At 41.4% G+C, this 16,078-nt stretch overlaps 2 protein-coding genes across 2 annotated transcripts; both read right to left on the bottom strand.

Moving 5' to 3' along the window:
• Positions 1–374: 374 nt before the first annotated feature.
• LOC132873950 (intraflagellar transport protein 74 homolog) lies at positions 375–1,640 on the bottom strand. Its single transcript, XM_060909773.1, has one exon. The coding sequence runs from the start codon at positions 1,638–1,640 to the stop codon at positions 375–377; it is 1,266 nt and encodes a 421-aa protein (XP_060765756.1).
• Positions 1,641–5,552: 3,912 nt separating this feature from the next.
• LOC132874169 (guanylin-like) lies at positions 5,553–6,720 on the bottom strand. Its single transcript, XM_060910140.1, has 3 exons — positions 6,649–6,720; positions 5,713–5,908; positions 5,553–5,611 (listed from the first exon to the last, which is right to left on the bottom strand). The coding sequence occupies exons 1-3, from the start codon at positions 6,718–6,720 to the stop codon at positions 5,553–5,555; spliced, it is 327 nt and encodes a 108-aa protein (XP_060766123.1).
• Positions 6,721–16,078: the final 9,358 nt, after the last annotated feature.

The raw sequence follows: 16,078 nt of genomic DNA on the forward strand, positions 1-16,078 counted from the left end.
CCCGTCGGCCGCTGGGCTTGAACCCAGAACCTTCGTGCTATGAGGTGACAGTGCTAACCACCCTGAAAGATAATTTACTAATTATTAATAGAAATATTCCGGTATAAAGATCCATATAGTTGATTCAGATTCATACTCTTAACTTTTCTCTGTGCCTCTTTGTCGATGTACTCACCATCAAAGAGCTGTCACAGATAAATCTGGGAAAGACAGAGTGGGTATTTTTTTTTAAACCACCAGGACCATTTCTAATCTCTACGGCACATGCGCCATGCCTTTGGAATGTTCAGTAGGAGAGAAGTCCTGCACAGGAAGTGAGTCAGTGATGAAGTTGCAGAGCCATCACAGTGGCCAAGGGACGTGGGAAATGGTGGTCATTTTTTGGTGCCCTGCAAAGCATCGATGAGGATCTTATTGTATTCAGACAGCTGCATGATGACTTTCTCCTTCATGGGCTGGTAATCACTATCTATGCTTTCAGAGGCGATGGATTCTTTCATAACAAAGTAGTTCTGTTCGACTCCAGGTAACATCTCCAGGTAAGTGTCAATTTCCTCTTCTTTTACCTGCAGCTCTTTGTACTTTTGGGTTTGTTCACCTTGATCATCCTCCAGGTCCATGTCAAGTTGTTGCAACTCTTCCATGAGGCGGTTTATTTTTTCCCGCGTTTCAGTCAGTTGCCACTCCATGCTGGCAATTTCTTGATTATCTTCTTTCATCTGTTTCAGCATATGTTCTTTTTCTTCCTGTGGAGAGATCATGCTATTGTGTTCAGCCTGCAGGGCATTTTGGCACAGCTCCAGTTCATGTAGCCGTTCGTACAGCACCATGGCTTCTTGCTTGACCTGAGAGTGCTCCAACTCAGCCTCTAATGTTTCCTTCCTTGCCATCAGTGCATCCAGCTCATCCTGATGAGCTGCCAGTTCCTGTAGCAGCTCCTCGTTAACAGCTTTCTTCTCGGCATACTTGGCTTGTTTCTCTGGGGGCATTTTTTTCACTATATCATCTGCTGCCTTCTCCCTTTCAATCTCTTCCTTTATAGCATGGATCAAGTCCTCCTTCTTTCTTCTCTTTGTGAATATGGCATCTATTCTTTGGGCTTCTCGGTCATTCTGTACTTTCAGAATACTGATTTCATTCATTACTTCATCCATTTCTGTATTGGTGTTCAGTTTGTCAACCAGGATGTTGTAGTCTGCCAATTGCCCCTGTAGATCTTTGATTTCCCCAGCAAGACTCTTGGCACTTTTTTCATATGACCAGTAAACCAAGTTCTGCTGTTTGAAGACATCAATCTCTTTCTGTAGCTTGCTGTTTTCTGTTGTGAGCTCATTTATTTTACTCCGGAGTAAACCAAGGTAGTAGGACTTATCCAGGATTTGCCTCTGGGGTCCTTTCCCGCCAGTCTTCATTCCACTGAGACCGTGCAGAGTGACAGGACGATCTGTCACTTTAATCTGAGCTGATAACACACCGGGGGTGGCAGCCCTGGTCCCTGGATGTCCAGTACCTGGCACCATCCCTGTTCCCGCTCTGATCGCTGTCTGTGGAGGTCTGACGCCAACTGGTGGTCTTGCAGTCCCCGGGACTGAAGAATTCCAGCTCATAGGCCTGCCTGATGGGGATCTCTGACTTGCCATAATGGTTCAGTCTAGTAGCTCAGTGGTCAGTTAACAGAATGTTAGCTAACTAACTAGCTGTTCGGCGCTAAGCTAATGTGTCATTTAGCATTATCTGACTCGTAGCGAAAATGTGCCTTTTCTGTTCTACTTGTAGTTTCCCAAGAGCTGTTACCATGGTTACAGAATAAGAACATAGAACCAGAAAAAGAAGACAGAACCAAAGCACAGAACATAAAGATAATGTAAGTTAGACATTAAAACTCAGCACACATATTAAACTAAGCATAAGAATAAGCTGGGTGCGATTTGCTGGGGGGGATGGTGGGGATCATCCCCCCTTCTGGTTTTTATCTCTGCTGAAAAAAAATCCTCGGGGACAACCCCGTCAATAAAACAAACAAACCAAAAAAAAAAGTTGACATGACAGGCATGTTGTGACACAGTTTTCTATGGTCTACATTGCACTCACTTTCAAAATGACCCGAAGTGGCAGCTTTGATGTTCACGAACGTCCCCAGCAAATAGATACATTGTAGATAATAACAATATCCAGAGTGTGAACGTGGATTTAGCGCCATGAATCACATCCTTACTGATGAGCGCAACAGAATGAATGTATCCACACTGACAGCCTTCTTTTCCTCGCTGTCAATGGGCCAGACGTGCGTTCCTTCCCTGCTGAGAAGTTCGCAGAAATGTGGATTAAAGAAGGGCGAAACGCGGCGGATAGCGCACCGACAGGAAAGCAGAAATGGCCACATGAACTGCGCCATCAGAGCAAACTGTTCATTTAGTATTCATGTATTTTAGTGATTTTCGAGTCACTGTCCATTTAATCCGGAGGGAGAGAAACATCACAGCAACGCGACAAGCAATGCGAACTTTGTTGTGTGTTAGTGCTCGTGTATTTAGTCAGCGAGATAGGAAGATGAATTTACTATCTCTGGTTTAGTGCTCGTTTTCATTTAGTGTTATTCATTTGATATCATCGGATGTTATTGAGCTGTTAGCCTATTGTTACCTTAATTTTGTGACGTTTCATGATTAAAAAAAAAAATCCCCCCTTCCGGTTTTTTGACAAATCGCACCCTGAGAATAAGTAAAAAAAAAAGTAAACAGTATTTTTCCTGATGATTGTAAAGTGCCAAGTGGATTAAATTAATAAACAGTATTACAAGAGTGGAAAGCAGAAGGATAAGGCCTAGCAACAAAAAAATAAATAAATAAAAAAGGGAAAAAGTGTTTCCTCTATCACAACCTAAAAAATAAAAATAATAAAAAAAATCAGTGTAGGATGGTCGGATCCCCCCCACCCTCCAATTTTTCTTTTCTTTCAGAACCATAATAAATTAGTACATACAGTTTGTACGAGGCAAGAGGTTTGAGTGATGATGCATGAAAATTTCTTAATTGTATGCATGATTTCATGAAAATAAAATGAATATTAATTAATGCGCTGTCATGGTGGTGTAGTGGTTAGCACTGTTGCCTCACAGTAAGAAGGTTCTGGGTTCGAGCCTCATGGCTGACGGGCCCTTTCTGTATGGAGTTTGCATGTTTTCCCTGTGTCTGCATGGGTTTCTTCTGGGTGCTCTGGTTTCTCCCACAGTTCAGAAATGCAGATTAGGTAAAAAATACCCAGCCACTGGGGTTTCATAAGTCAGTGCATACTTAGTGCCAGTCCCAAGCCTGGATAGATTGGGGAGGGTTGTATCACGAAGGGCATCCGGTGTAAAAACTTATGCCAAATCAAATATGTGGAACAGATCTGCTATGGCGACCCCTAATGGGAGCAGGTGAAAGAAATAGAAGAAAATGAATATTAACACTTTTTGAGGTGTTTTCCTTCTTGGTTTATTTTGTACACTTCAAATTATTTTATATTCTATTTTTATAGTTATTACTTATTCAGCTGATAGCTTCTTTTAATGTGTGTGCATGTGAGTAAATGGGCTGATGAGTAGAGTGAATGGGGTACAGTTTTTCCTTTATTTTAAGAGAGACAGCAAGTTTCGTTGCATGTTAATATGCAATGACAATAAAGGGCATTCTGATTCTGATTCTTATTCATACACCACTCCCTGATGTTTAATCATACAAAGGCTACATCAAAACTTCATAATGGTCTGCTTTATCTCATCTCATTATCTCTAGCCGCTTTATCCTGTTCTACAGGGTCGCAGGCAAGCTGGAGCCTATCCCAGCTGACTATGGGCGAAAGGCGGGGTACACCCTGGACAAGTCACCAGGTCATCACAGGGCTGACACATAGACACAGACAACCATTCACACTCACGGTCAATTTAGAGTCACCAGTTAACCTAACCTGCATGTCTTTGGACTGTGGAGGAAACCGGAGCACCCGGAGGAAACCCACGCAGACACGGGGAGAACATGCAAACTCCGCACAGAAAGGCCCTCACTGGCCACGGGGCTTGAACCCGGACCTTCTTGCTGTGAGGCGAAAGCGCTAACCACTACACCACCCTGCTGCCCAGTCTGCTTTATCAATTCCAAAATGAAGCAATAAAGTGAGAGAATATTCAAATTCAGGCTTTAAACAGACACGGAAGACAAGTATGTCCACCAAATAGGACATTTGATAAACACAACACAGCCCAATTCAGGTAGGCCGAGTTACATCTAGGCCTAGAATTTGCTTATATTATCGCTCACAAGAAGTGCGTGAAATCCAGAGAAAAACATTTGTGGACAGGGCCGGAATTGACTCATTTCCATTTTAAAATTACATGGAATAATTCTATTTTATAATTTTCATGAAAATAAAATTTTATTGAATCAACGTAGGGCGGCACGGTGGTGTAGTAGTTAGCACTATTACCTCAAAGCAAGAACATTCTGGGTTTGAGCCCAGCAGCCGACAGGGGCCTTTCTGTGTGGAGTTTGCATGTCCTACTTGTGTCTGTGTGGGTTTCCCTCACAGTCCAAAGACAGGTTAGGTTAATTGGTGGCTCTAAATTGACCGTAGGTGTGAATGTGAGTGTGAATGGTTGTTTGTCTCTGTGTTAGCCCTGCGATAACCTGGCAACTTGTCCAAGGTGTACCCTGCCTCTCACCCATAGTCAGCTGGGATAGGCTCCAGCTTGCCCGTGATCCTGCATAGGATAAGCGGTGACAGATAATGGATGGACTTTGACTGTGGCAGGATTGTTGGTCTGACCTCTCTCAACAACTGCTGTTCACTGGACAGTTTTGTTTTTCACACTATTTTGAGTAAACACTAGAGACTATCGTGTGTGAAAATGGCCATCACCGAAATCACATTTCCCCCCCATTGTGATCTGTACTGTGAACATTATGCATTGCACTGCTGCAACATGACTGGCTGATTGGATAACTGCATGAAAGACCAGGTGTATATACGTTCTTATTTAAGTGGCTGTTGAATGTACACAGACGAAGTCAAGTTACGGTATACTGGTCTCATTGTTAACATTTTATACATCATTTATTATTTTTCCTTTTCAACCAGTAAAATTCAGTGGGATTTTGTTTTGTCGTTTCAGTTAGTATTACATGGACGACATGGATTGTGAAGAAATAATTTAATTTAAGTTGAGATGTCAGTGAGATGCTTCCAGTTGTTTGATTTTTAATAACTGTATTTTTCACCCTTACAAAATCTGCCACAAGACATGATACTGTTGAAAGCATTTTACTTCACATCCATGTATAAGGCATTGATGAACACAAGAATATGCAACTACAAGACACAGAAATAGAAAAATAAGACTACTCTACATGAAACAGATAAATAAGCATGCGCTAACAAATAAAAATACCAGTTTTATCAAATTTTTAGACTAGTAGGCATTACAGATGTGCTTTTAAACAGGTAACAGTTCTAAAACAGTCTATTGCAACTCGAGTGCATGGGAAACTACATTCCTGCACAAGTAGGGAAGATGTCTAGCAACCAGTACAAGCAGCGAAAGCACAGATGTCACACACATCCATAGGCACTGCAGCTACAAGAGAAGCAAGACAAAAAATAGTTAGTCAACCATACCTTTATGCTAGAATGCTATGAAATTATTTGAATGAGTTATCTGATAAGACAGGTGCTTACCGAGCCTGGAGAAGACCTGGGCAGAGTCGCTTTGACGACAGAGACTGATAAACTCCTGGGGCAGGGTTGGGTTGCTACAAACTGCACCATAGCTGGTCTTGGCGAGGCGAGGATTCTGCTGCCTGGGGACAGAGCTGCTGTCCAACAGGCGCTGAAGGATCTTCACCGATTCAGCTGAGAAGAAATATTCTCCATCCTGCAGATGAACATTAAGAACCATGTTAGACTGATTGTTAAGGTGAAACCCTGTCAGAGTTAACTATTAGTGGCTAAATCTACATGGGCTAGTGGAAACAAATTTCTAAATTTGAATAAAAATGCCTCCATTAAAGGAAAAGATGTTCATGTTTAGAAAGTTGTTCTTGAATGCGATGTCATGGAAAGCCTTTCAGTTAACAGATAGAGCAGTAAGGACAAACCCATTCAGTTACATTTGAGAATCACTATTTCATGACAGTATGCTAAAAAATTGCATAATTACATAAAGTCCCGACTCAAAAGTCAGGCAAGATAATGATGGCAGAAGATTAAGGAAATCAAAAACTGTAGCAGGGCGGCACGGTGGTGTAGTGGTTAGCGCTGTCGCCTCACAGCAAGAAGGTCCGGGTTCGAGCCCCGTGGCCGGCGAGGGCCTTTCTGTGCGGAGTTTGCATGTTCTCCCCGTGTCCGCGTGGGTTTCCTCTGGGTTCCCCCACAGTCCAAAGACATGCAGGTTAGGTTAACTGGTGACTCTAAATTGACCGTAGGTGTAAATGTGAGTGTGAATGGTTGTCTGTGTCTATGTGTCAGCCCTGTGAAGACCTGGCGACTTGTCCAGGGTGAACCCCGCCTTTCGCCTGTAGTCAGCTGGGATAGGCTCCAGCTTGCCTGCGACCCTGTAGAAGGATAAAGCGGCTAGAGATAATGAGATGAGATGAGAAAAACTGTAGCACTTGCCTGGACTTCGACAGCCTCAGAGCCCAGGAAGAGAGCGGTCAAGAGAAGAGCGATTGAAATGATGGTCTTCATGTCAATGATTTGAAAGAAGCTGATGGTCTTTCCCAGTTGTTCTCCAGGTGTTCTCACCTCAGTGTTATGTCCTGCCTCTGCTTCTCTTCCTCTTTATAAAGGATTCATTACTCTAGTCATACCACATTACATCCTCTCACAGCCAGGTTTTTCCCCTGTAGTTAATGAATAAACACAATCTGGGTTACAGTGTCATAAAAGGGATTTCATAAATCTTTAGTTACTTTATGTAATGTGAAATGTCTCACCCCACCTCACCTAGCCACCCTTTTTGTATGGATCCATGGTTGTTGTCTCAATTTTCCAGCATATGTAAGTGACAACTTTTGCTGGCATTGATACATGTATCTAATAAGATCCAGGAAAGGATGTAAAACATGCTTTATCCATTAAAATACCAGATGAATACACCATGTGAATCCTTGAAAATCCATGGTGTCATTTTCCATAATCACCCACAAATAACAAAATGCTAATGATCCAAAGTATAATTCATGTTATAGCATGTTGTGTGAATGTAGTAGGTATAAAACCCAATCTTCATACAGGCTTCAACTGTTCCTGAAAGATGATCTGGTATTTAAGGATTTTTCACTTCCTAAAGGTTTCTACTTGGAAACCTCTTTGACAGAGACGTACTGGGTTGTAAAGTTTTACATAGAAACTTTCAGGGTTCCTCAAGAAAGAAAACAGGAAAAAAAATCTTTAAAAGTTATTTCTGTATTTAAGTATTTTTTCTAAAAGTGTAATAAAACATGAAACACTATAATATATACAATATAGTGTGCTTAATAGAAAAATTATTTCCTTATATAATGTCCACATAAACACCTGTCAATCTTGGATAGTTCCTGATTTTAAGTATTACTGCTGGTGTATAAATCTCTAAATGGTACAGGGCCCAATTACCTCTCTGATATGTTGCAGCGGCCTAACCCAATCAGATCTACCAGATCGCAACAGAAAAATTTACTATTAAAACCAGTTGTTAAAGCAAAGTGTGGTGAAGCAGCTTTTAGCTACTATGCAGTACATCTATGGAACCAACTGCCAGAGGACATTAAAAATGCTCCTGCTGTTGGCAGCTTTAAATCTAGGTTAAAGACCAAGCTGTTCTCAGAGGCTTTCTGTTAAATAATTAATATTTTTTACATTTTTTATAATCTTTACTTTCTCTGTATGTTTTAAATTTACTTTAATTTTATTCTATTTTATTCCGCTGGTTTCTTTTTCTTTTTCTCCTTTTTTCTTTTTGGCATTTTATTATTTTATTTCTACTATTGTTTAATTCTTATTATTTTCTTTTAATTATTTTAATTCTTTTAATTAATTGTTTTAGATTAAAAATAAAATTATTTTATGTAATTTTATTTCTCTATTGTTTACTGTTTTTGTTTTTGCTTCTGTAAAGCACATTGAACTGCCATTGTGTATGAAATGTGCTATATAAATAAACTTGCCTTGCCTTGCCTTTACAGTAGCACTGACTGGATTGAACTATTTAAGTGTTTCACCAATAAAATGAAGAATCAAATTCTATCAAAATGATAATTTTGTAATCCAGATATTACATTAATTTTATTTTATTGAAATTATACTAGTGTATGTAACATTTGGACTCATTATGGCAGAGCTTATCTTCAACTGATTCATGTCCTGATTGCTTAATGTGTGTCAGATATTAAGGGCTGTATCTCAAACTTGAGTGGGCTGGTCTGGTATATGTGAGAATGACTAATTCAAAATATAACAAGATAAAAAATGTTTGTAATACCGTTATGCTTACAAAGGCTATCGTAGGCTGTTGAGAAAATCTTAATGAAGTCTCACAGTTTGTCCTTTGGTGCTGGAATTGATCAATGTTGCCTTTTAAGTCTTTTTTTTTTTTTTGACATTTCAACTGGTCAGGATCATTTAAAAACATTTTAATTTTCAGACCCTGTGAGCAGAAGGTGAATTTTATATTCTGTAATTTGAAATTGACTTCAGTCTGTATCAAAGTAGTTTTCTCTCTGCAATGTTTCAATTTGTTCTTCCAATATACAACAGCAAACAATTGTTTTTCAACAACAACAACAACAACAACAACAACAACAACAACAACAACAAACTTTCCCTTGCTTGATTGTAACATTGCCAGGTTATGACTGTACTTATATAACTTTACACACACACACACACACACACACACACACACACACACACACACACACACACACACACACACACACACACACACAAACCTCTTACTACAATGCACACAAGAACAATAAAAGCATTGCCCCTTTTAACCTTAAATAGACAGATATTTGTAAACAACAACAACAACAACAAAAAATTGCTAAACCACATTCTGTATGATGACACCTGCATGACTCTGTAGTAAAAGAGTGTTGGTGCTAAACTGGCCTGCCTGCAGTTCATACCTGTTTCCCATTGAAAACATGTGGTGCATTGTGAAACACAATATACGACAAAGGAGACCCCAAACTGTTGAGCAACTGAAACTGTATATCAGACAAGAATGGGACATAATTTCAGTTTCAAAATTATAGCACCTGGGGCCTCATGTACAAAGACCTGCGTGGATTTCCCACTAAATATGTGCGCACGTCAAAATCGGGAAATTTGCGTACGACCAAAAAAATCCGGATGTATCAATCAGTGCGTACGAAGGTTTCCACGCACTCTCCTGTTGTACATCCCAATCAACGTGGAATTCGGCGCACATGCATGAGCCCCGTTCCCCGCCCCGTCTCCTCCCTCAATTATTCCACACTGAATATGCTAATTAGTATAAATAGACCTGCAGTAAGGCCCGCGTTAGGTAAAAGACATGGCAACTTTTACTAACGCGTTAATGTTAATTAAATGTTAGAAATCTCGCGTTAATCAAATTAACATTTAACATTTATTATTAACATTTAACATTAACATTTATTCGCGTTAATCCCTGCCTTTAGCACAGTGTAATAGAATTCACATACATCACTTAATTGTTCTGTCACCTCCAATTAAAGTGATGTTCAAAGTGTATGCTATGAGACATGCAACGGTCACTGATTGTATGCCACTGAATGTGAATGTAGCCTATACCAAGATAACGGTATGATTCGCATCGTCCGCAGTGCCTGTGCCACAATGAGTGTCTATTTGAGTTACATGGGTTTTGAAAACAAAAAAAACACCTTTAGTGCTCTAATGTGTACATTTTTTCGGGGACACCCTGTATTTGAGGAAATGTCTTCCTCTCTTAGTAGGCCCAATATTCCTAGCCACATGTAACCAGAAATAAAACATGTGCACATATTTTCCACAATAGGATTTTAATGACAAATGTATTCTAGCAGGGTGCCAGGGAACAACAGGAGGCCCCCAGTCCATCCCACCCGAGCAGGAAGAGGACCCCCAGCCGAGCGGATCCAGCGTCACTGTCACCTGCCCCCCTTCTCCACCGCCTGCCCCTGTCGCCGGGTCCACAGGCCGGGTGCTGACGCGCGTGGTCCTTGAGTCGCAGGGGGAAATTTTAAAGGGGATAGAGGCGATTAACGACAACCTCGAGGGAATCCGCGAGGAATTGAAGGAACTGAATAACACATTAAAAGAATATCTTAAAAAATGAATGGTGTCCCGTGTCCCGTCTGTCCTTACCTTTTCACATTGTGGCTATTAAGCGCTGCCGGGTTTGTATGCCATGTCGCTGTGGCACCTCGTTGTGAGGCCCAGGGTCTGGGTCCTCCGGCAGGTCTCGCTCCATTATTGGCACGCCGTGCCGCTGCGCCACATTGTGTAACACGCCACACACCGCGGTTGTGTCTGATTTGTACGCACTTGGAAATCGTTTCATATATTGATCTTGGTAATTATGTGATAAGGCTACCCCCACGCAACATTAACTAATAATATTTCAGTCTGACAGCTCGCGGCAAATGCGCGAGGAAGATCTATTAAGCTAGCTGCAATGCATGGTCCTGCATGTGCATTCTTTAATTTAATTAATTAACCAATAGTCAATGGGAATAATACCGAAATGATATTGCTGGGGTTTCTCATTTCCCGTAATTACAATATGGAAGGGATGGTTGATGGATCTGTTGGCATTTACCCAACAGTCTCGCATTATGTGTCTCGACAATGTCGTATGACTGACATACATTTCAATTCACGCATCCTGATGTTCCGATGCATTTTTGGATGCCTCTTATCGCCATGTCATGACTCTTGACCGAGTAGGCCTAAATGTAGTTGCGTTGCTCTGCCTCTAAGTGTCGCCAAGTACCAAGATGCACCAGAAATGTGCGTACGCTTGCCATGAGGTTTGCATAGAGTACCGCACTTTTCCATGCCAAGTCAATCTTTGTACCTACGAATGTTTGCGCAGAAAGTGACGTACGTAGCTTTTTTGTGCGTACGCAAGCTTTGTACATGAGGCCCCAGCAGAGGCTCTGTCACATGACAGCATCTCACCGATCACATGTAGCAGCCAGAGCCATAGTGGGAGGAGCTATGGTTTAACTCCGTTTCGCCAATCAAACAGAGCCAAGCGGCCGCGCGCGCCCGCACACAAAATTCCAGCGGCAAGAGCAGTCCAGGTGGAAAAGAGCACGGAAGCAGAAGAAAAATGGCAGAGACAGCGGCCAGCGTTTCTCATCAAACTGAAGAGGCACACCCCTGGCCACACATACAAACCATGTTCACTATCCAAACAACAAAAAATAATAGTTATGTTATGCGGTGTCACAATGTGTCTCCCCAAACCAGTGGACGTTTCAGCTTATAAAAACTCAACGTTGAATTTGAGGAAACACATTGCGGTAAGTAGGCTATGTGCTTTTGGCTGTCTTCGTAGGCAGACGTTAGCCCTGTTGTAACATCATAAATAACTGTAAAATACATTGTTTTGTGGAAATGTATTGATGCACTGCAGCCTCAGACGGCAAGATAACACACACACACACGCACACACCAGAGAACCAAGAAATAAAACTACATAAAAATCTTCCTAACAATCACTTTTTATTGATGTGAAACCAAAAAATGCTCATGAAAATAAGGTTGCTCGCCTAATGTCAGCTCCTCAATAGCGTTACAGTTGTACACGGCTCTGGTCAAAAACTGGGAATGGAAGACTGGTGAAAACGTACTAAATAACAAAACGCGTAACATATCGTTTGTGAAATCTCCATTTTTCAAGCGACTGTAATTGTTGTGGATTCGAGGGATTTGTGAAGACTTTAGGTGTTTTTTTTCTGTGAGATTTGTTTTATTATTTGTCTACAAGTGCTTGTTCACAAAAGGAAGGGCATTAGCTTGTTAGCTTGACCGCTTGCTAGCAATCCCCACCACCACCCAGCCAAGCTGGGCACTAGCAGCTAGTTAGCAACCTTTCTGCTTGTTACTTCCACTTGCTAACTCCTCTGCGAGATGGATCCAGTAAACAACTTTTTGGGAGATAAAAGGATTAACATCGTTGATCGCATCTTACAGGATTATTTCCAGTCTTTTTCGTACAAGGAGATATTACGTGTGATGTTCAGCTGCTGTTAAAGCTGAATGGTCACTTCACGGAGTGAACATGCATGCGTGCACACAGAGTGTTATGGTTTATGTGCAGACTGCCTTTTTCTTTTTAACCTCTACCCATTGTTTTGTTATTATGTTACTTTGTAAAGATTTAATTAATATTTAATTTATTATTGTTTTCACCTGTTCACGGCTAAAAGGTCACAGCTTCACAGTGCAAAATTGAGAGCCAGCTGCTGTTAAAGCTGAACAGTCACTTCATAGAGTGAACATGCAAGCATGCACACACACACACACACACACACACTGTTATGGTTTATGTGCAGACTGCCTTGAGCTTCTTGTTGTTATTTTTTTTTTAACCAATATTTTATTAATTTTTAAACATACAGAACAGAGAACAAACATGACAGCAGAAGCAAGTAAAAACAACACATAGACTGAATGACATGAAAAAACAGGCAAAAATAAACTAAAAAATTATATTAAAAAATTATATATAAAAAAATAAATAAAAAATAAAAAAAATACAAAAAAATACAGGTAGAAATAAAACAAGAATAGCAATACTATAACGGACCTTTCATGGAAAGTTCTAAGAGAATTTACAGTTTAGACATTATACATGGAACAGGAACTGTGCAGCCATATCAATAAAACAAAATCAACACTTGAGAAAGAACATTAGGGAAATACAGAGGTGCAAGGGGGGGCGCCAATCCACATTGCAGCGGCCTGTACGTACTAAGTCTGCTACATCACCCGGTAGGTGGTTCAAGAAGGGAGCCCACAACTTATCAAAATAACTCTCGTTCCCCTTTAAAACTGAGCTCAGACGCTCCATTGGCAGAATTTTAAATATCTCTCCATACCACTGGTTAACAGATGGAGGTCTGGGCTTGATCCACTGAAATAAAATGCATCTCCTAGCTAAAAGAAGTAACTTGTACAGGAGTTTTTGCTGGACACTTGACAAAGAGAGTCCCTCCCTTGAGAGATTAAGTAGAAACAAACCAGGATCAATTTGTATGTTCATAGCAAAAATTAAGTTGATTTCCTGTGAGACTTTTTCCCAAAATTTAAATATTAAAGAGCAGCGCCAGATGCAATGTATGTAAGACCCAACCTCCCGCTTGCATTTGCAGTACTACACAGGGGAGAAATTTCAGGATTGAAAGAGTTCAAGGACTGGGGCGTGCGTTGTAATCTTTGAAGGATCCTATACTGGATCTCAGTTAGTCTATTGCATAAAAAGATCTTGCCTATTGATGCTATTGCATCTGACCAAGCTTCCTCCCCAAACTCAGTTGCCAAGTCCCTGTGCCATAAACCTTTAATTTTATCAATATTACATACCGGTAGATTGAGGGACTGTAATTTCCTATAAAAATGGGAAATAATTTTCTTGTTATGTTGACATTGTAACAAAAGTAAGTCAATAGCTGAGAATATTGGCTGGGCTTCAGTGAGACCTAGGCTATAAATAAAATGTCTGACCTGGAGATAGCCATAAAAATGTTGAGATGGAACACCAAATTTGGCCCTTATTTGTTCAAAAGACAACAGTTCATCCCTCTCGAACAAATCTCCAACAATTTTAATACCATGATCATACCAGCACTGGAATATATTTGTATCAAGTCCTGGGGGAAAGGCCTCATCTCATCTCATCTCATCTCATCTCATTATCTCTAGCCGCTTTATCCTGTCCTACAGGGTCGCAGGCAAGCTGGAGCCTATCCCAGCTGACTACGGGCGAAAGGCGGGGTACACCCTGGACAAGTCGCCAGGCCATCACAGGGCTGACACATAGACACAGACAACCATTCACACCTACGGTCAATTTAGAGTCACCAGTTAACCTAACCTGCATGTCTTTGGACTGTGGGGGAAACCGGAGCACCCGGAGGAAACCCACGCGGACACGGGGAGAACATGCAAACTCCACACAGAAAGGCCCTCACCGGCCACGGGGCTCGAACCTGGACCTTCTTGCTGTGAGGCGACAGCGCTAACCACTACACCACCGTGCCGCCCGGGGAAAGGCCTTATACTGAATAATAGGGTGAAGAGCCGGTGAGGGACATTTACTTTGAGTGGGCTTAACAATCCTCTCCCATGTTCTAATTGTGTTCATCATAATGGGACTGTCTTTTACCTTGACAGGGAGCAAAGACTTCTCATTAACAACAAGGCTAAGTGGAGACAACAAGGGGCAGTGCCAAGCATCGATGTGGGTTTCCTGTGTAGGATCCATAAAATGTTTCAGCCACCCAAACACTGTACGCATATGACATGCCCAATTATAAAGTTTAAAGTCAGGCAATGAAAGACCCCCACTCTCCCTGGGAAGCCGCAGCGCTCTCAAACTGAGACGCGGTTTCTTCCCATGCCAGATAAATTTCGAAATAGCTTTATCAATATCAGAGAAAACAGAATTATTTATCTTCAGAGGGAGCATCTGCATAGGGTACAGGATTCTCGGAAGAACGTTCATTTTAATTAAACTCACTCTACCCATCCAGGAGAGGGGGAGGTCAAACCACCTGAGCAAGTCACTTTTAATTGAAGACAAAACAGGGAGAAAATTTAACTTACACAGGTTGTTTAGGTTGGCAGAGATCTTAACACCTAAATACCAGAATCAGACCATTTAAAGGGAAAATTGGGTATTGCACCCCTATCCCCAAAGTCGCCCAACGGCAGCGCTTCAGATTTGTCAAAATTAATTTTATAACCTGAGAACTTGCCAAATAATTGTATAGTGGAGATGAGGGCTGGAACAGAAGATTCCGGCTGAGTCAAAAAGAGAATAACATCATCTGCATAAAGTGCTAGTTTATGAACAGTTCCACAGAGACTGACACCACAGTTCCACAGAGACTGACACCAAAAATGCTATCTGCACACCTTATTGCCTCAGCTAATGGCTCGATGGCCAGAGCAAAGAGCAGAGGGGACAGGGGGCAGCCCTGCCTCGACCAAGATGAAAGGCCTCAGAGGCAATGCCATTAACCAGCACTCTTGCCATGGGGGCGCTATAGAGCAGCCTAACCCACTTAATTAATTCAGGCCCAAGTCCAAACTTCTGAAGAACTTCAAACAAATATTCAAATTCCACTCTATCAAATGCTTTAGCTCCATCTAAAGCTACACATAAAATTCTCTCTTGAGTACAGTTTGCATATTGAATCACATTAAGAAGGCGCCTAACATTAGTGTGTGAAAGCCTGTTCCTGATAAAACCTGTCTGATCAGGCTTAATGAGAGCTGGAAGCTGAACCTCCAGTCTCCTGGCAAGGAGTTTAGATAACAATTTACAGTCAACCCCGATCAGGCTTATTGGCCTATATGATGAGCAGCAGTCTGAGGGTTTGCCCTTCTTTAAAATAAGCGATATATTGGCCAAATTGAGTGTTGGCGGTAATGTGCCACGTTCAAAGGACTCTGTATACATTCTGGTAAGTGGCTCCACCACCAACTTGGCCATTTTCTTATAAAATTCTGGGCAGAATCCATCGGGACCTGGAGCTTTCCCACTCGGTAAAGATTTAATTGTTTCAAAAACCTCCTCTTTAGTGATCGGATGGCAAAGAAGGTCCCTGCTCTCAGCTGACAGTGTTGGGAGATCTATATGGTTCAAAAATCTGGCCTGTCCCCAGTGTCACTCAGGCTTTCTGGAGAGTACAAATTTTGATAAAAACATTTCATGATATTAACCAGATGTTTATTTTCAAAAACTTTAACTCCTTTATCATCTTTCAATGATGGGATGACATTAGATTCAACCCTGCCTCTTGCCAGACGAGCCAGGAGTCTCCCTGGTTTATTAGCA

This window comes from Neoarius graeffei, chromosome 26, assembly GCF_027579695.1.
Source record: "Neoarius graeffei isolate fNeoGra1 chromosome 26, fNeoGra1.pri, whole genome shotgun sequence".
In the NCBI taxonomy this organism is placed as follows: Eukaryota; Metazoa; Chordata; class Actinopteri; order Siluriformes; family Ariidae; genus Neoarius; species Neoarius graeffei.

What these genes read in the sequence shown, in the direction of transcription:
- LOC132874169 (XM_060910140.1), bottom strand. Translation starts at nt 6,720, where the DNA reads ATGAAGACCATCATTTCAATCGCTCTTCTCTTGACCGCTCTCTTCCTG. An exon ending in CTGAGGCTGTCGAAGTCCAG is followed by an intron (nt 5,909 to 6,648) that starts GCAAGTGCTACA and finishes GTTCATCTGCAG; the next exon opens with GATGGAGAATATTTCTTCTC. An exon ending in CCAGGTCTTCTCCAGGCTCG is followed by an intron (nt 5,612 to 5,712) that starts GTAAGCACCTGT and finishes CTTCTCTTGTAG; the next exon opens with CTGCAGTGCCTATGGATGTG.
- LOC132873950 (XM_060909773.1), bottom strand. Translation starts at nt 1,640, where the DNA reads ATGGCAAGTCAGAGATCCCCATCAGGCAGGCCTATGAGCTGGAATTCT.